This window comes from Lithobates pipiens, unplaced genomic scaffold (assembly GCF_037356315.1).
Source record: "Lithobates pipiens isolate NorthernLeopardFrog02 unplaced genomic scaffold, aLitPip1_a1.2 Scaffold_22, whole genome shotgun sequence".
NCBI lineage: Eukaryota > Metazoa > Chordata > Amphibia > Anura > Ranidae > Lithobates > Lithobates pipiens.
Window position 1 is genome coordinate 17,157,999 of NW_027507784.1, and position 21,718 is coordinate 17,179,716.

The 21,718-nt window shown below is 42.5% G+C and overlaps 1 protein-coding gene across 1 annotated transcript; it reads right to left on the reverse strand.

The window, feature by feature from the left end:
* Positions 1 to 18,677: 18,677 nt before the first annotated feature.
* On the reverse strand, positions 18,678 to 19,758 carry LOC143925612 (taste receptor type 2 member 4-like). Its single transcript, XM_077450083.1, has one exon. The coding sequence runs from the start codon at positions 19,632 to 19,634 to the stop codon at positions 18,678 to 18,680; it is 957 nt and encodes a 318-aa protein (XP_077306209.1). The 5' UTR covers positions 19,635 to 19,758.
* Positions 19,759 to 21,718: the final 1,960 nt, after the last annotated feature.

A 21,718-nucleotide genomic window follows, 5' to 3' on the forward strand; every position in this document is an offset into this window, starting at 1 on the left:
CCAACCATGAGTGACATGGTGACGCCCCCTTCTGGTGACATTGAGAACAACTCTGCCATCAAATTGCACATTTTATAATTACAATAACCAAATATTAAAAAGAAATATATTAAAATTGCAGTGGTGAGCATCTTTCAATGAGCAGTATGTAAAGTCTACATTCAACAGGGTGTTTGAGATCAGTTGTTTGCGATTGTTGAGTGGCTTTCCTAATAAGTAGAGAAACAAAAAGTAGACCAAAAGTAAAGTTGTTACCAGCACCAAATAATCCAGTTTCCCCATCCAGTATGTATAAAAAATGTACAAGCTTGCTGTTCTTACTTCTAAATCTGTCTCACAGCGCACTCAGGCTGCCCAGTGGTAATCTCTAGCCAGTAGTGGGTATTTAAGTCCCCTTTCGAAAGCAGCCCAGATTCATCTGATCGTTGTGTTAGTCCTTGTACACATGGTCGGAGAATCCGACGGAATGTGTCCTATCGGACCGTGTTGTCGGATAATCCGACTGTGTGTGGTATGCATTGGACTGATTCCGTTGGAATATCCGTCGGACTCAATTTTCCAACATGTTGGAAATATTTTCCGACCAACTGGTTCGATCGGACATACTCCGATCATGTGTAGAGAATTTTGATCGGACCAAGTGCCACGCATGCTCAAATCAAATTCCTACATTAAAGCTATTGGTTGCTAGTCCCATCATAATGAAATTACGTCATCATGTTCGGAATGATCGGATTTTTTTTCGACAACTTTGTCTGACCGTGTGTATGCAACAGTTTCAGACAAGATCCAACAGGCAAAATCTGACGGACAAAATCTGACGGATTTGGTTGGCAGAATGTCCGACCGTGTGTACAGGGGCTTAGAGTTTTGTCTGAATTTCTATGTGCTATGTGGTTATCCGACATAGGTGCCCCATCGAACACACAAACTCTGTCCGCCCCCACACCCCCTTAGTTATGCTCTATGGAGTGCGGCTGTGTGTTACAGCCCACCTCGGATACTCCTTGATGATTATTATGGGTCGGACGCTAGCCCAACCTTGTTATGTCTATATGTAACTCTTCACATGTTATTGATATGTTTTTGACAGATTTTTGTCATGCTTGTATTGTCTCACCAATGTGAATCTTCAATAAAACTTTTGTAAAAGAAAAATGTACACGCATTTTCTGATTGGTCACTGTGGGCAGCAATGCCAATTTTGTGTTAGCCAGGATAAGGATCGTTGTCTCTAGAGTTGGGAAGGACACGAGGAACAAAACAAGTAAAAAGGATCTGCATCACAAAATCCAAAAACATCACCAAGTTTGAAGGAACATTAAATAGCAAATCAACCTAATAAACAAAAGAAAGCAACAGTAAATAACAGAATCATTGTTCAAAATTGAATGTATAGGAGCCTGCAGTTAAGGATCTTTAAAGCCTGACAGACCAATTTTACGTTATTCTCCAAATGTGTCTTGAAATATATAAAAAAAAATAAAAATGGATGTGACTATGAAGGTCAAGCAGCACCCAAAATGAAGATTATATCCTGTACATACTGCTAAAAGAACGTGGAGTGATGATAGTAGCTGTTTCTTTAGTAACAAAGAGTCAGTAACTAAAACAAGCTACAATGACAATGTAACATACATTTCTTTAGTAGCAAAGAGGCAGTGACCGAAACAAGCTACAATGACAATGTAACAGACACACAGCCAAGACATAATCCAAATGCTAAAACATAGCACCATTGCTAGGTAGAGGTTGATTATAGCTCTGTTAAAATCAAAGGTTGGCATTTCATTTATAAGATGGCTTCCATGCTGATCACACAGAGAGGAACTTTCATGAGTTCCATCCATAGAATGAGTAGGTGAGCAGGGTTTGTTTGCCATTTGTTTTGTTTTAATGGATACAGTATCAGAGTTTAGAGTTTATAGCTGGCCTTACCATGTGTTTTCGAAAATTCCGAAGACCGGAGATCCACCATGACAAGTCCATCCTGAATCTATTCAGAAAGTGTCCGAAGACTGTCTCCTGGAGTATGTGTGAAAGCTGAGCCCCCAGGAACATTTGCCTGCAGCTGGAGCATGCAGATTGTTCCATCATTAGTTATTTGTTTGAAGAAGGCAAACAAAGACATGAGATACAAGCAATGTTACAGAAAAGTAAGAAAAAATTATACTGAAAAGATCTAGATGTAAGCTGTGTGTATTTCAAATGCTTCAAAGCTATAAATAATTCAAATTGACTTTTAATAAAGAATGAAATGACAACAGATGACGTGTTTGTAAGGGTCGATTCACACAGGGGGCGACCCATCAGACGACTTAGCCTCCTGACAAGTCGCGTCCCGCTCTATGCAATGGAACCGTTCTAATCGGAGCAACTCAAGTCGCTCCGACTTAGAAAAAGGTTCCTGTACAACTTTTGGGGCATTGACTTCTATACAAGTCATTTCACAAGCCGCCGCTAAAGTCAGATCCCGGTCGCCTGAGGCAGACACGCTGCAAGTCGTGCTGCCTCAGTGTGAACGGGCTCTGAAGCTTCACATCTCTTCTTCCTTCCTTCCCAGAAATGGTGGTCCCTGAAGGTAAAAAAAAAATAGTTCTGCATTGCTGGTCAGTGGAAGTAAAAAAATAGTGTCCCATTGTCAATAGAAGCAAAAACACTGCTTCATCAGTCCATGTTTAGTAAGAATAAAAAAAAAAAAAAACATACCCATCACTGGTGGTTAGTAGTATGCAAAAAAATAAAATTCCCAAATGCTGGTGGTCAGTAGGAGGGGTGGGTGAGCTGGTTTAAAAAAAAAATTAAAAACACTAAACTATAACTTTAAAAACTGGAGAGACTCTAATGCCCCGTACACACGATTGTACAACAAAACCGTGGTGTTTTGTTCGAAGGTTGTTGGCTCCAACATGTCTTGCAAACACACGGTCACACAAATGTTGGCCAACAATTCCGAACGTGGGAACGTGGTGGCATACAAGACGTACGATGAGCCGATAAAAAGGAAGTTCAATAGCTAGTGCGCCACCCTTTGGGCTCCTTCTGTTTGATTCAGAGCATGCGTGAGCTTTTGTGCGACAGACTCGTGTACACACGATCGGAAAGTCCGATAACAAAGTTTTGTTGGTGGAAAATTTGAGAACCTGCTAGTCAAGATTTGTTGGCAGGAAAGTCCGACAACAAATGTTCGATGGAGCGTACACACAATCGGACTTTTAGCCAACAAGCTCACATCCAACATTTCCCGTCGGAACGTCCGATCGTGTGTACGGGACATAAGCCTTTATTCACTCCACCCATAAAAAAACATTTTGGCTAAAAAAAATTATTTCTAGGACATTATATATGGGGATTTCTGGTTACAAAACTCTTGGCCCCGCCTACCAGCTTATACAAATCCAATGCAAGACTATTTCAGCTCTTATTTTGCTTTTATTAAAAACTCTTATTTTTTTCTTTTCTTAAGTGCTGTAATTATTTATTGTATTAAATATTCAAGCACCAAATACATACAAATCAAGAGACATCACATTTCTTTTCCTGCCATCCATTTCAGTTATAATGTATATCCTATTTGTGTGTATTGTCTCCAGGGCTGCTTGGGCTTCATATATTCATTCTGAGTCTTTTCTTGGAACAAGGTAATTTTCCTCAGAAAGGAGTTTCATGGTGCTGTATTTGCTATATAGTGAAAAATACAGCACTAAAGCAGTAAAAAAAACATATAGCTGCTTGCACTACAATTGACAAACCATTGTGAACCCATGTATATTATAAAAGTGCAACGCTAAGCCCTTGTACACACGGTCGGAGATTCCGACGGAATGCGTCCTATCGGACCGTTTTGTCGGACATTCCGTCTGTGTGTGGTCTACATCGGACTGTTTGCATCGGAGTATCCGACGGACCAAGTTTTCCAGACAAAATGCTCCGATCGGACATACTCCGATCATGTGTAGAGAATTACGATCGGACAAAAAGCCACACATCCTCAGATCAAATTCCTACACCAAAGCTATTGGCTACTGGCGTGAACGTAGTCCCGTCGTAACGAAATAACGTCATCACATCGGATTTTCCGACAACTATGTCCGACCGTGTGTATTCAACATTTTCGGACAAAATCCGTCGGACAAAATCCGACGGACAAAATCCGACGGATTTGGTTGTCGGAATCTCCGACCGTGTGTACAAGGGCTAAGAAGACAAGTGAGGTGAAAAACACTTAATACATCTCACAAATGTATATCTCAGTATAAGCCATAAAGTGCAAAAAAAAAGCACTTAATAAAAGGAGTCAATAAAGGTGATGTAGATCAGGAGTATGGTAGTTAGAAGGCAGCTCTGAGGCTCTCACGTCTCAACATCACCACTCACCATTTTTCAACCAATAATTTTTATTCAAATTTTTCAGAATTACAGAGTATAAAATAAACAAACAAATTGACTTTCATGCATATGAGTTGTTCAATCAGTACATTTCGGAGACTTTTTTTAGGTTTATCTAGGTAACAACGTTTTGACATCCATATAACAAGAGTGTGATCTATCATTACAGCATGTTTCCACTCAGGCATCTGCACTGAAGCCTGGGTCTGTGCTGCCCCCCCACCAGAGGTGCCCCTTCCGGGAGCTAGCTGCACCCCCGGGGGAAGAGGCACACGGGACCTTTTGCAAAATCCTGTGTTGCACAGAGACCAATCGATTGCATTTCCATTACCAAAAAGTTGTAGCAAATGTTTCAACGGTACCAATGCCAGCACTCTATAGTGTCTCCCATACCTCTAGAAGAAAGTTGTGAACAAAAGGAAGAACAGAAACAAAAACCAAAATCTGGGAGGGGGAAGGGAAAGGAAAGGAAGGAAGGAACCTAACACTCGGTCCCAAAGCAGGAGATTATCGCTCAACCAAAGTTTTGCATTTATTCATTTGTTTTAGGAGAGGAAGATTTAGTATACCAGTCACTGTGGAACATTAGCCTTGTACCAGTCGCACCAGGGTTGTCAGTTATTTTGAAAGGCAGTACGCTTTCCTGACATCGATGCCAGAATAAGTTCGTAGGCATGATGGGTAGCGAGGGATCTAATAACTTCTGAGATTTCCAGGGGAAGAGGTGCTTTACAAATCCTGAGAAGCACCAGTTTAGCTGCTAAAAATAGGTGAGTTACAAACTGTCTAAGTGAAGGGGGGATATCTTCTATTCCTATGTTAAGCAAGGCCAAGGCAGGCGTGGGGGGAATAATAATACCTGTTACTTGTCGAAAGATCACGAATATTCCCGCCCAGTACTTAGCTAGTTTACCGCATGACCACAGTACATGAAAAATAGTGCCAGTTTGGGAGCAGTTCCTCCAACAAAGTGGCGAAATCGAGGGTTTAAACTTGGCAAGACGGTATGGAGTTAGATACCACCTTTGCGTAGTTTTATGTGATAGTTCCCACAGGGAGGTACATCTAGTGGCGGCGTGTGTGTGGTGGATAGCTCTGCCCCATTGATCCTCAGAGATAGAGACCCCAAGGTCTCTTTCCCAAGCCAGCATGGGTCCAGTCTTTTCTAGTAGTGATTTATCGTTCAAGGTGTCATAGAACAGGGAGATTCCACCTTTTTTCTCATTTCCGGTACTAAGATATTGTTTAATTCGCCAATGGACTACGTAAGGGGGAATATATTTACTAGTGAGATAGGATTGCATACGGTAATGAGTGAAATACTCTGAGTGAGGTAGACCGTATTCCTCCTGCAACTGATCAAAAGGCTTAAGTCGGGATCCCCTAAATAGATCCTGCACCCATTGAATTCCCAAATTATTCCAACTATTGAGGGACATTTCGGGGATTAGCAATGTTAATATTGAAATAGGTACTGGGATTAAAGAGGTTGGGCTACTACGCGGGTGTGTGGAAACTAATAGTTTCCAGGAGTTCAAGGATGCCAATACAGGGAGTGGAAGGCCTTTCGGTGCCCGTGCTAAGTGAGGGAATGCCAGTGCAAAGTTGAGTAAATTGCCACCTGGAACACTTTGCCGCTCTATGTCACCCCACAACGAGGAAGGCCTAGCAGTAAACCAGTCCCTCAATTGTGCTAGGATAGCAGCTCTGTGATATTCCACTAAAACCGGCAGGCCTAAGCCGCCAGCCCTCCTGGTTTTGCTCAGTTTCTTGAAAGCACTTCTAGCTTTTTTACCTTCCCAGAGAAATCGTGATAGCATAGTCTGTAGTTTACTAAAAAACGTATTAGAAACCGGAATGGGAACAGTGCGGAAGACATAGAGCAGCTGGGGTAGTAGTTGCATTTTAAACGCCGCTAGGCGCCCTGACCAGGAGAGAATATGCTTGCTAAGTGAAAGAAGACCCAACCTCAGTTTGTCAACAAGAGGGACATAGTTGGCTTTGAAGAGTTGGTCAGGGAAAGGGGTTAGAGTGGTCCCTAGGTAAGATATCCCGGAGTCTTGCCAAATAAAAGGGTAGCTAGTCTGTAAAATTTTCCTTTTGTGAGGGGAGATACCCAGGTCAAGAACATAAGATTTGGTTGTGTTTGCTCTATAGTATGAGATTTTGCTAAAATGCTCCAGAGTTCTGGCGACGTGCAGCAGCGAGGTTGTCGGTTTGGTAAGCATGCGGATCACGTCATCAGCGAAAAGGCCAATGACGTGCTTGCGATTATTCACCTCGAACCCACAGATCCTAGGATCCTGCCTGATACACGCCGCCAGAGGCTCAATTGTCAAATTAAAAATCAAAGGGGATAATGGGCATCCCTGACGGGTACCATTCGTGATCCGAAAGGGTTTCGACAGCATTCCTGAGGAGTATACCCTAGCCGAAGGAGAGGAATAAAGAGCCAATATTGCTGATAAAATATGGCCAGTAAAACCAAATGATCTCAACACCTCACCCAAATATCCCCAATGTACTCGGTCGAACGCCTTCTCCGCGTCCAAAGCAAGGAGCAGAGAAGGCGTTCGCCGAGCCCGTGCTAAGTCAATAATATTTATAGTCCGCCTAGTGGCGTCCGATGACTGCCTCCCTTTAGTAAAACCAGATTGGTCAGCATTGATCAGATTAGGTAGCATCGGCATTAGGCGTAGTGCAAGCATTTTAGCATATATCTTTAGGTCATTATTCAGCAATGAAATGGGCCTAAAGTTTTGAGGTACCTCCGGAGCCTTGCCCGGTTTGGGTAGTGTTACTATAATAGCCTCCAACATCTCCGGCGGGAAGAGAGCAGAAGCAGCGGCATTCTCATAGATCCTAAGAAGGTGGGGGACGAGGACCATCTTAAAAGTTTTGTAATAATCCCCAGTCAGCCCATCGGGCCCTGGTGATTTATTACTTGGTAGCGTGTCTATGGCCCTATACAACTCAGCTATCGTGAAGGGCAGATTTAGGCTATCTAATTGCTCTGTAGACAGTGCAGGAAGTTTTGCTTGCGCTAGGAAATTTGTTATGTCTTCCTTGGAAGGTTGTGGAGTAGAGCTGTCATTGCTCAAATTGTACAGGGAATCATAATAGTCACTAAAAGAATCAGCAATCTGTTGGGGATCAAATACTTTGATGTTAGTCTTAGGACTAGATATATAGGGAATTTTTGATTTAAAACGCTGTCCCTGGAGTCTACGCGCCAAGGCTTTACCAGCCTTGTTACCCGAGGAGTAGAAGGACAATTTGAGTCTCCTCTCCACTTGTTCAAATTTGTGTAATAACAAAAGCCTAAGTTCATGTCTAAGATGAACTAAGGCCGTATGATGAGCCTGAGAGGGATTGGATTTGTGTAGGCTTTCTAGCGCGGCTATTTTGTGAAGAAGGTCGTCTGTCTGCCTCAGCCTCTGTCTCTTCAACCGCGCCCCCTGCTGGATAAAAATTCCCCGGATAAACGCCTTATGGGCGTTCCATATTATATCAGGAGAGATCTCAGGGGTAGAATTAAACCGAAAAAATTCAGAAAGGTGGTCCTCAAGTAGGCGTTTGGAAGTAGGATCTTGAATTAAGCGGGAGTTAGATCGCCACAAATAAGCGGCATTAGGGGGACTATTATCTGCAATGGTGACCAGCACAGATGCGTGGTCCGACCAGGTGATCGAATTTATTTTAGTATGTGTAATATTTTGGAGGAGCCACCTGTCCGAGAGGAAGAGATCAATCCTGCTATAAGAGTGATGCCTATGCGAGTAGAAAGAATAATCTCTCTCATCGGCATGTCTACAACGCCATACATCAAAGATATCATTCTTACGCAAAAAGTTGCCCAGAGACTGAGGTCTCCTAGTGGTAGTGCAGGTTGAGTCCATCTTAGGGTCTGGTGCAATATTAAAGTCCCCGCACATCAGTAAGGCCCCTTGTTTAATTTTGCATATTTTGTTCATAAGTCTGTTCAGAAAGCGGATCTGTCGTACATTAGGTACATAAACATTTACCAGCGTGTAGCGGGCATTATTAATATCGCATACTAATATGGTGAAGCGACCGTTCGGGTCTGTAATTTCCTGATGCAGTTGAAAAGAGACAGAATCTCTAACGGCTATCATCGTTCCTCTTTTCTTCTTCTGTGCGCTGGATAGGAAGTAGTGCTGGAAACCACTGGCTGTGCACTTGGGAGGGGAGTCCCTGTGAAAATGCATCTCTTGGACGCAGAGAATGTCGCATTTGGATAGTCTAGCCTCTTTCCACAAAGAAAATCTCTTTGCCGGGTGGTTCAAGCCGTGGGCATTAATTGACAAAATATTAATAGGCATTGCGACTTTGAGGCTGGAAGCTAATCCTGAGGAGACAATGATACTCACAGCACAGCTTGACCTGGTATTTCTGTGAAAGGTAGAGGAACAAATGCGATGATTAGGATGTCACCTCCAATTCTCCTTCGTGAAGAAAGTGATTTGATGACTTAGGATTGACGGTTCCTAGACGTTGGGATATTGCTGGAATCTCCTGAGGGGAAAAAAGAAAAGGGAGAAAACTTCCAAAACAGTAACAAAAACTGGGTAAAAGGAGGGTCATCATAACCCGTGGGCAGATTATATCTGCTCAAGTGAGTGGGGTCTGTATTGACCAAACAAAGCACAGCTCCATCAGGCGGGCCCCAGTAGGGACTAGATAGAGTAGCACAGCGGCCGCCAACTGGCAGCTATACCGACAAAAAAGAAACATCAGCATAGTATAGTTACTCGACAAATGGACAACTCTTAGGGCTGTGAGCGGCAGGAGACGGAGAGGAGTCGTCAGGGAGGATATTCCATTTCCTAAGAAGTTGGAGGCCTTTATCAGGTGAAGAGATCACGTAGTTAGACCCATCCCTGTTCACCACTAGTTTGGTTGGAAATCCCCACTTGTAGTTGATGCTGTGGTTCCTCAAAACCTTGGTGATATTGTTCAAGTTCTTGCGTAACTGCAGAGTGTGTTGCGAGAGGTCTGCATGGAATTGTAGACTAGAAAATTCCGTGTTTCGGTGTTCCCCTCGCCTTGTGAGTTGCATGAGGCGATCTTTGGTTTGGAAGAAATGCATGCGGAATAAGACATCCCTGGGGACATTTTCGGGAATAAAGGAGGGTTTAGGGATACAGTGTATTCGGTCGATAGACATCTCGATTGGCGAGAGATCCGGCATGAGAACGGTTAATAGGTTAGTAACATAGGGACGTAGGTCTGCCGGGGTTACCGACTCGGGGATACACCTTAACTTCACATTGTTTCTCCTGGCCCTGTCCTCCAAATCCGCCAATTTGGCTTTAATCCAATTCTGATCCTCCTCGACTGAATCTTGGGCATCGATCAGGTCGTTAATGGTGGTGGCGTATTCCCCCATTTTGTTTTCAACATGGCTCACCCTCTCACCCACCTCTTTGATTTCTGTATTGAAACTGCGCATACAGGACATCATATCCGTGTGTATAGTACTACGCAAAGAGATGAGCATGTCCTTAAGGGTGGTATCCAGAACAGGCTGGTTAGCTGTAGGAAAAGAGGTAATAGAGTCATGCAGTTCTCTGGTGTCTTCCTGAGAGTCTATGGGGGATCTCACCTCATGCTGCTGCGGTGTGTCCGAGCAATCTCTCCTGCTCCTGGCCTTGGCTGGGCTCCTACTAAGCGGGGTTGACGTCTGCGAGTCGCCAGGGGAGAGCTCACTGCTGGTGTGGGCCTGCTTCTCCTGCTGCTCCAAAACACTGTGCGATAGGAACGGAGTGGAAGACGCGCCGGCGCCATCTTTGCCATGCTGTCTCGGCGGCTGTACGAAGTAAGCCGTCAGTTTTCTAGGCTTCTTCTCCGCTCTTTTTCTCCTGGACATGTTGACAGGTGCTGCCCGAATCGAACCGCCGCTATGGGACCGAAAACTGTGGCCGCTGTGCTCCGTGAGCCACTATGTATTCCCGCTGTGCGCCGGAGCTCTAATGCTAAGCTGCCATCTTGGCTGCGATCAAGCCACGCCCCCCACCACTCACCATTTTTTATGTTGATCCCTTAGTGTTTTCCAAAGCTGAGCCACAGCTTGCACATCTGTCTGGGACAGTTTCAAAATTTCTGGACCAACCACTGCATCAGGTCAGGCAGACTTTTCTCAACTTTCAAGCACTCCTTCTGATTTGAAAAGCTGTGAAAGGCCCTTTGAATTTTAGCAGTAATGCAAGGTATGGCTCTTGTGTCAGGAATGCATCCACCCTGACCTGGATTTACCCAGAGACTGAACCTGCACAGGAGGCCACCTCTGTGTATCTCCAGCATGTGCAAGCTGTGGCTCAGCTTTGGAAAACACTAATGCCCTGTACACACGACCGGACTTTCCAGCAGAAAAGTTCAGACGGAATCATTCTGTCGGATATTTCGATCGTGTGTGTGTGCTTCATCTGACTTTTTCTTTCTAAAATTCTGACGGACCTAGAAATAGAACATGTTTCGAATCTTTCCGCCGGAACCAGTTCCTAGTGAAAAAAAAAACGCTTGTCTATATGCTGTTCCGAGGGACCAAAAACAATGCAAGGGCAGCTATTGGCTACTGGCTATTGAACTTCCTTTTTCTAGTCCTGTCGTACGTCATTGCGTTCTAAACGATCTGACTTTGCTGTGATCGTGTGTAGGCAAGTCTGTTTTGGCGGAACTCCATCTAAAAGTCCTTCAGAGTTCAGTCCGACGAGAAGTCCGCTCGTGTGTACGCGGCATAAGGAATCAACATAAAAAATGGTGAGTGGTGATCCCACCATGAGGTTGAGATGTAAGACCCTCAGAGCTGCCTTCTAACTACCATACTCCTGGTCTACATCACCGTTATTGACTCAGTGCTACGGTATCTGAGTCCATACATTCCAGTAAGCTCATTATCTCCTTTAGTGGTGGATATTTACGTATGGGTGATCGATACATGGATTGTTATTGCTGTCATCCATACTCTTAAACCAGAAGTACAAACAGAGCCAAGCTATGAGCCACATGCTGGAAAGAGCCATGAAGTACAGGAAAGCAAAGGCCACCGGAAATGCATAATCCATCAGAAGGAACTGGGGCCACATGAATTTCACACAGGGAGGGAGGCCGGGATCTGGGGGTCCCCTTGTTAAAGGGGGCTTCCAGATTCTGATAAGACTCCCACCCGCAGACCCCCACAACCACCAGCCAGGGTAGTGGGGATGAGGCCCTTGTCCTCATCAACATGAGGACAAGGTGCTTTGGGGGGGGACCCCAAAGCTTCCTCCAAATGTTGACGGCATGTGGCCTGGTACGGTTCAGGAGGGGGGGCGCTCTCTCGTCCCCCTCTTTTTTCCTGCGACCTGTCAGGTTGCGTGCTCGGATAGGGGTCTGGTATGGATTTTGAGGGGGATCCTCACGCCATTTTTTTTTGGCACGGGGTTCTCCTTAAAATCCATGCCACACCTGAAGGGCCTGGTATGGATTTTGAGTGGGACCCCCAGGCAATTTTTTTTTTGGCACGGGGTTCCCCTTAAAATCCATACCAGACCTGAAGGGCCTGGTATGCTCTCGAAGGGGAACCCATGCCGTTTATTTTTTTAAATTAAAGTCATGTTGTAAGTTGTGCTGTGATTCACACTCAAGTCGTGTCCAAGTTGCCTCCCAAAGTCATGCTGGAAGTCGTGTTGCCCCTGTGTGAATGGACTGTTATGATACACGTTCAATAAACACAGATTTTTATTGTCAGAGTCACGTCGAATCTCCTATTCAGACTGAACTGTGTCAAAACAAAAATGAAAATAAAGCATTTATTTATGTTGGATCTTTCGTTTTTCAGATTCTATGCTTTCGTTATCATTTGTCAAAAGGATAACGAAAATACCTGAAAGTCGGAAGAAAATGCATTCGAACGAATGCACATGTCTAATGATCAATGCATCTTATGTAGGTGAAATACACAAGGTGCAGATGTGAAGGCTTATGCCGCGTACTCACGATCGGAATTCCGGTCAGAAAAAGACAGATTTTAGCTGTCCGAATTTCCGCCAGCCAAAAATTTCATAGCATGTTCTCAATTTTCCCGACAGAAAAACTTTCTATCGGTAATTCCGATCATGTGTATGCACCTGTATGATTGTAGTGGTTCTGCTCTAAACTTAAGGATATACTCTCCCACAGTGCCTGCAGCAATAGAGATATTCCTACTTCATGAAGTGTACACTGTTTCTTGGCTTATGGAGCTACACCTTGCGCGGTCCTACACTGCCCGATGCTGCTTCCTTGTATTATGCCGCCTGAGCTCCCATGGTGGGGTTGTGTCCCCGGCCGGCCCCGCGCCACCGTCCCCGCTCTGCATTTGCTGTTTGGGTTGGAGGGTCTGTCACATCCGCTCCTGATGAATGGGAATTACCCATGAAACACGTAGAGCTTTACTTGATGCCACAGCAATACTTTAAATGAACCAATCTTACTCTTTTATTACCATTAGACTCTATGACATTGTTTATACAGCATTTGATGGATACATATTTACCATATGGGTGCATGTGCCAGCACCTGGGCATGTTGCCAGTGGCACTAGCAGGCCATATTTATTTACATATCTACCTCTTGAAAACATGTGTTGTAATGCATGTATCTGTCTATTCATCATTTCCGGGCCCTGTGTACACTCTATGTATATATATGAAATCAACAATGGTTTAATGTCTTTGTATCAATACTATTTAATAAATATTTTACATTGTAACTCACCTCCACTATTCAAGTGCTTCATCTAAAGTCCCAACTTCCTTTTAGTCTATGTGTATGCCATTCCGACACGCCAAAAATCACACATTCTCAGATTCAACCACGAGATGGAAGCTATTGGCTACTGGCTATTGAACTTCCTTTTTCTAGTCCCGTCGTACGTTTTGTAGGTCACCGCGTTATAAACGATTGGAATTTGGTGTGACCGTGTGTAGGCAAGACAGCTTGAGTGGAAATCAGACGGGAAAACCATCAGAGCTTCTTCCGATGAGAATTCCGATCGTGTGTACGCGGCATTATAATGCTTTAAATCTGCCACCATTTGTGACTATTAATACACTTCAGTTTTGGAAGCAGAAATGTTATTGTATGAGAAACAAAAAGAGACCTGGAACCCCAGTATGAATATTGCTTTTAGATCTTTAAGATCTTTTATTCAGATAAAAACACCATAGTTGGGATTTCTGTTAGTTTATTTTATAATTTTAATGGCAACAGTTAAGATAAAATTGTAAACATGAACATACTGTATATACACCGGGTTGTATAGTTAAAAGCAATCAAAGTTGCATGCCATTGTATTATTCAAATGTCCCTTCACATATTACTTATTAAAAACAACATTTTGTTAAGCCTTTGTACACACGATCGGCGAATCAGTCGGAATGTGTCCTATCGGACCGTGTTGTCGGATAATCCGACTGTGTGTGGTTTGCATCGGAATGTTTCCGTCGGAATATCCGTCGGACCCAAATTTCCAACTTGTTGGAAATATTTCCAGACCAACTGGAACGGTCGGACATACTCCAATCATGTGTAGAGAATTTTGATCGGACCAAGTGCCACGCATGCTCAGATCAAATTCCTACATCAATGCTATTGGCTACTAGCCTGAACGTAGTCCCATTGTAACGAAATTACGTCATCACGTTCTGAAAGATCGGATTTTTCGACAACTTAGTCTGACCGTGTGTATGCAACAGTTTCGGACAAGATCCGACGGATTTGGTTGTCGAAATCTCCGACCGTGTGTACAGGGGCTAAGGCTTAGATACCAGAAACATACTACTTATCACAGTTATTTCATCACAAACACCTGTCTGTGATGCTACAGAACCGCGTCAGGGATGTGCTGTATGGCAGAGCTGTATAAATCTCAGAAATAAAAAACAAAAAATAATATATATATGTGTGTGTGTGTCAATTTCAGCATTTAGCATTCCTATTGACAGTCAGATGCTACCCTAAGGCCCCTTTCCCACTGAGGCGCTTTGCAAGCGCTAGAGTGCTAAAAATAGTGCCTGCAAAGCGCCTTCAAACAGCCGCTGCTGTATCTCCAGTGTGAAAGCCCGACACTGAAAAATCTCCTGCAAGCCGCATCTTTGGAGCGCTGCAGGAGCGGTGTATTTACCGTTCCTAAAACGCCCCTTCCCATTGAAAACAATGGGGCAGCGCTCCAAACCCGTCTGCAAAGCGCCACTGCAGCGGCGCTTTGCGGGCGGTTTTAACCCTTTTTTGGCCGCTAGCGGAGGTTAAAACTGCCCCGCTAGCGGCCGAAAAGCACCGACGACGGTAAAGCACCGCTAAATATAGTGCCGCTCTACCGCCAGCGCGCCCAGCGCCTCAGTGTGAAAGTAGCCTAACAATAATGGACAATGAATCACCAGCTCCTTGTCTGTAGTATTGGGATCTACTCTATCTCTAGCTGCAGTAGACCAATGGGCAACCCAACTAGATAACACCTTACTTCCCATATACTTATTAAGAGGAGGATTTGATCCTGATCCTAAGAATCTGATCTTCATATAAGTAAATAGGAAGAAATGTGACCTGACTCAGCCAGCAATGGCAGACCTCCAATCCCTATTCATACAAACAGAGGTAATGGGAATTTAAATAAGGCGTGTCATTGCGAATGATGATATATATATATATATATATATATATATACATATATATATATATATATATATATATATATATATATACATATATATATATATATATATCTATATATATATATATATATATATATATATATATATATATATATATATATATATATATATATATATAGATATATATATATATATAGATATATATATATATATAGATATATATATATATATATAGATATATATATATAGATATATATATATATATATAGATATATATATATAGATATATATATACATATATATTGATATATATTGATATATATTTATATATATATATATATATATATATATATATATATATATATATATATATATATATGGAATTTGTAAAATGTAATAGCAATCACATTAGGCAAACAATAAAAAAAATATATGTATCTATAAATAATATTATATTTGTAAGCCAAAGACTAACATGTAAAGTACATTGCTCATGATATATAGTATAAATAATCAATAAACATGATTGGCATGTTGAATGCAAAATAGATAATACAGTTCATCATAATAAACATGATTGATGAGATAAATTCATAAACTACTCATAAATAAAATATACAGGCAATACATAATAAAAATGCATATGTTGAACCAAACTTGTCTTGGCACCTTTAATTCTATGCATTTCGTGGCCTTCAGCCGCTCATCAGGAGTATGACGCAAGATTGTACTACAAAAATAGGTAGATAAAATATCTATTAGTATGTAATGCCTGCTAAATGGGAAATTACGGGGGGCCTCACATAAAATGTCTAACCCAAGGGTGGAGGCGGGAAACCCCCTTCATACCAAAGGGAGCAGACAGGGGGAAGACCACAACACAGTCCATGTGTGTGTGATGTACAGTATGTTCACTGATCGTACACACTGTTCTGCATAAAATGTGTGAAGAAAAAAGGAGTGAGTGAATGAATGGAACTGTGGGGAAAAAAAAGTGAAAAATATGGAATGAAAAATACATTGTCTACAGGGTAAGCCGCCTACCATAAAGGGACCATATGTGATAGGGTAATGTGTGTAAGTGAAACTACCAAAACAAAATCGGTGCAAAACGAATGTAAAAGTGTTGTGATACACTCCAGTAGAAGTGCTGGAAAAATCAAACAAACCAAAACCAAAGTGTGTAGACGGAGTCATTAGGTGACCCCATCCCCCCATTTCCTGATCTTCATATAAGGTATGCACTGGATCATATGATTACAGTTGGATGAGGCTTTATCTGGTCAGCCTTGGACATGCTTTTTTTGTATAAAGTCAAATAAAAAATAAAATAATCCAGGATTATTGATTATAGATAGTTTTTAGTTTTACAAAGACTGGAGGTAAAGAATTTGATTATCTATTATTTTCTGTTATATAAGATGAAGAGAAGGAAATTCCCAAACAGTTTATGGTATTTGAAGTTGCAGAGTACATCATATACTTAAAGATGTTTCCATTTCAATATAGCTCTGAATTATACAGTTTTCTAAACAATTTGAATTTAACCACTTGCCGACCGCCTTTCTGCAGATATACTACGGCAAGAATGAATGAATGAATGAAATATTTGTATAGCGCACAATGCGAACTGATTCGCCTCTAGGCGCTGTGGCGAGCTTTTATCATCTGCTAAAAGAGGAAGGTCTTGAGTTTTTTCCTAAAAGCCAGGTGATTTTCTTCCAGGCGGATGTTGATTGGTAGAGCATTCCATAGCAGAGGCCTTTGGACAGCGAATCTCCGATCCCCCTTGGATTTATACCGGGCTTTGGGCACGAGGAGGAGGTTTTTGTTGGCTGATCGGAGACTGCGGTTTGGTGTGTAATGATTTATTTTCTCCATTAGGTATTGCAGAGCTCCTCTATGCACGCATTTGTGGGTGAGGCACAGGGTCTTGAACGCAATCCGATTTTTTATGGTTAGCCAATGTAAGATGGCTCGGCTGCGCAAACTGACGTACCTGTACGTCAGTCCGTGCACAAGTGCTGCACATGGTACAGAGAGGCAGAACGGGAATCTGTAAACAAGGCGGCTCCCCATTCTGACAGGGGACAACACAGAGATCTGCTGTTCCTAGTGATCTGGAACAGTGATCTCTGTGTTGTCCCAGTAAGCCCATCCCCCAAACTGTCACCGGTCCCCAAAAAGTGTCACTAATGCCGCGTACACACGTCCCGACTTGGACGGACTAGATCCGATGGTCTTCCCGACGGACATTCAGCGGAGTTTCCGATGGACTTTCTGAATGAATGGACTTGGCCACACACAAGCACACCAAAGTCCGACGGATTCGAACGTGATGACGTACGACTGGACTAGAATAAGGAAGTTCATAGCCAGTAGCCAATAGCTGCCCTAGCGTCCGTTTTCATCCGTCGGACTACCATACAGACGAATGGATTTTTCGACCGGACTCAAGTCCGTTGGAAAGATTTGAAACATGTTTTAAATTTAAAGTCCGCCTGATTTTTAGACAGCAAAGGTCCGATGAAGCCCCACACACGATCGAATTGTCCGGCGGATTCGTTCCGTCGGACCTAGTCCAACGAAAAGTCCGGTCAGCTTTTTCAGCCGCAATGTCGCAGTCCCGCTTAAAATCGCAGATCGCCCCCATTACTAGTAAAAACAATTAAAAAAATGAAAAGTCTCTAAATCTATCCCATTGTTTGTATACAATATAACTTTTGCGCAAATCAATTAATATACATTTTCTGGGAATTTTTTACCAAAAATATTTTGCAGAAAATATATTGGCCTAAACTAATGAAACCATTTATTTATTTTAAAAAAAATGTAATGTGTATTATAGCAGAAAGTAAAAATATATATTTTTTTAATTGTCTCTCTTTTTTTGTTTAAAAAGAAAAAAAAAACAAAAAAAAAAAATGTAGAGGTGATCAAATACCACCAAAAGAAATCTCTATTTGTGGGGAAAAAAAACGACATCAATTTTGTTTGGGTACAATGTCGAACCATCACAAAATTGTTAGTTAAAGTGACACTTTGCCGTATCGCAAAAAATGCCCTGGTCATTAAGAGGGTAAAATCCTTCCGAGGCTGAAGTGGCTACAAACAAATTTGCAAAGAGTTAATTTGTTAGAAATGTAAGCCCTTGTACACACGGTCGAAGAGATTCCGTCGGAATGTGTCCGATTGGAGCGTTTCGTCGGATATTCCGACTGTGTGTGGTATGCATCGGACTGTTTCCGTTGGAAAATATCCGTCGGACCCAATTTTCCAACTTGCCGGAAATATTTTCCGACCAAAATGCTCCGATCGGACATACTCCGATCATGTGTAGAGAATTCCGATCGGACAAAGTGCCACGCATGCTCAGATCAAATTCCTACACCAAAGCTATTGGCTACTAGCCTGAACGTAGTCCCGTCGTAACGAAATAACGTCATCACGACGGATTTTCCGACAACTTTGTCCGACCGTGTGTATACAACAGTTTCGGACAAAATCCGTCGGACAAAATCCGACGGATTTGGTTGTCTGAATCTCGGACCGTGTGTACAAGGGCTTAAGTGTGTACCAATGACATTGTTTCGAGTCCTTCCATTTACTTAATATTGTCCATCACTCATTCCATTGTCAGTTTTGCTGCTTTTTGGTTGAAAACATCTCTTGGAGATGAGCACACAAGAATATCTCCTTCCAGGCAGCCTTCAGTCTGGGGTTAGCAAGAACAAGGAGGGTAGACTGCACTGGGCTGAAGGAGTTTAGAAGAAGCAGCAATAACCAGAATCCCGACTCTACCCATGTAATGACCACAAAATAGACAATGATCATCACAACATAAAATATTACATAGAAAAGCAAGCAATGTGTCATCCGGCGCACAACATTTTCGTAGGACCTCATGTGCAAACTGTCAGATGTTTGAACATTCTTCATTCTCTTTCTGTGCTTCTTCAATGCCACAACAGTAAACAAAGTGGTGGTGAACACCACCAAGAAAGGAAGAACGGTAGAAATGATGGCAGTTTTGACAAATGTTGTGCTTGACCGTGAAAGTAAGGAGACCATCGATGGAGAATAATCTGTTGTATTACCAGACAGTGTTGGACGGAAAATGAATAACAAGTTGCTTAGAAGACTGTTGAAGAGCGACACCGTCCCGGTCACCAATAACATCCTGGGGACAAATGAACTGATATTCGTCTTCATCCAGGAGAAACAGCGTGACTTAAAATCAGATATCTTTATGAAATAGAAGAAGCCCAGACTGGCAGAAAACCACCCACATGAAGTGATGGTAAAAAGCAACAGGTAGAGATAAATATAGGTGGGATTAATAGTTGGGAAGATTCCAAGGCTGCAGAAATAATCCAGCAAAGCAAGAGACATCAAGATACCAAAGCACACATTGGAGATGGCCAAACCAAGCAAGATTTTGTAGCTATTGCTCACTGTTTTTGTTTTTAGAAAATCCCGATAAACTGCAAATATTAAAAAAGCGTTCATTAACAGACCAGTGCTCATCTCTAGAGCTAGAACTCCAATTCTAAAAAAAGACACGTGGTTTGGAATGTAACCTCCAGGATTCATGACGGCACAATCAGACAATTTTTCTTTTTTTGCCTTTTTAAAATTCAGATTCCAGATTAGATGTTTAAAAATGTCCTTAAATTAATGATGATCCCCATAGAGCCATTCTGTGTCCGAGCTTTCTCCGGTGAGTCTCAGAGAACTGTGAGCCTGAGAACGATCAGACCAGCAGCTAAATATCTTTAAAATCACTAAAGCATATTGGGAGAACAGGTGGCGGAAAGACTTGACGTCCCGATCCATCACGTGAAAGTAAATGTTCCAATAGATGGGTCCATCATTTGAATACATGCAAAGTGTTGAGCTCTAAAATTGCTTCAGCTCGAGCTTGTATGCCTAAAAAAAAAAATTACTCTGCATATGGTTTTCATCATGAGACACGGGCCTGTCAGGTTTATGTAAAAGATCTGTACAGTTATTACCATAAATGCTTTCTTTAAAATGTTTATGTTGACTAACAACAATCTTTATGAGATATTTAAAAGTGCATTCTATGTTCTGCAATGATTGATTTCCACCAAAAATATGAGCAGGTGTCAATTTGGGTCTTGCCAATTTTTGTAAATGTGCTTGCTTCAGGAGAATCAAGGCCAATCTTTTTTATCAATGAAATCTGAAGCTGGAGAAGCTTTAGCCCCCGTACACACGGCCGGAGAATCCGTCGGAATGTGTCCTATCGGACCGTGTTGTCGGATAATCCGACTGTGTGTGGTATGCATCGGACTGTTTCCATCGGAATATCCGTTGGACCAAATTTTCCAACTTGTTGGAAATATTCTCCGACAAACTGGTCCGATAGGACATACTCCGATCATGTGTAGAGAATTCCGATCGGACAAAGTGCCACGCATGCTCAGATCAAATTCCTACATCAAAGCTATTGGCTACTAGCCTGAACGTAGTCCCGTCGTAACGAAATTACGTCATCACGTTCTGAAAGATCAGATTTTTCGACAACTTTGTCCGACCGTGTGTATGCAATAGTTTCGGACAAGATCCGACGGACAAAATCCGACGGACAAAATCCGATGGATTTGGTTGGCAGAATGTCCGACCGTGTGTACGGGGGCTTAGTGTACCCATCAAATAACATTTAGGGTATAACCTCCACCTTAACTGCCTATGACAGTGATGGCGAACCTTGGCGCCCCTGATGTTTTGGAACTACATTTCCCATAATGCTCCACTACTCTGCAGAGTGCATGAGCATCATGGGAAATGTAGTTCCAAAACATCCGGGGTGCCAAGGTTCACCATCTCTGGCCTATGATAACCATTTGCCGACTGCCCTATAGCACTTTTACAGCTACAGGGTGGTCACTGTACTCACATATAGCAGGTGCGTCAGTGCACCATTGTATGATGAACAAGTAGCAGATCATACCAGGGTGGTATCGGGATGATACGAGCGTCCTCCTTAGCTTACAAGATGTCTTGTCATCCCGATCCCTCCCCAACTAGTGTCGATACAGGGATATCGTATCTACTTCTAGGGGACATATTTCCATATTTCCCCCAGAAGTAGATATGATATGCCCTAGATTAGTCTAAAACTAAAATTAAATAAATAAAAGTTTTGCCTTTAGTTGTACTTTAAGTTACCATGTTGGAGTTAGTAGCAATTTACCAGATGTGAGCTATGGAGACACTAAATTAAAGCAGTGGCAAGTCTGTCTTTATTAAGGACCAGTCCATGATAGAAGAAGCATTCCTGGATTGGGCTGAATACTGAGATTCTGACCCTGAATTTAGGTGTCCTCCCACAGAAATGTGTACAAAAAGTCTCTAAGAAAGGTAATGCCCCTCCTCCCGATTCGAGTCCCACTATAATTCCTCCCGATTCGAGTCCCACTATATTCCTCCCGATTCGAGTCCCACTATATTACCAACGCCTGGTTCAAGGTAAAGTATTCAAATACATTTGGGGAGCTATTAGACCCAGAGTCTCTAAATCCACCATGTACCGCCACAAATCATTAGGGGGGCTAGCAGTACCAAACTTTAGATATTATTACTGTGCAGCCCAGCTTGCACAACTCACCTTGTACCATGCTAAAACGGAGGTACCGATATGGGTCAGCCTC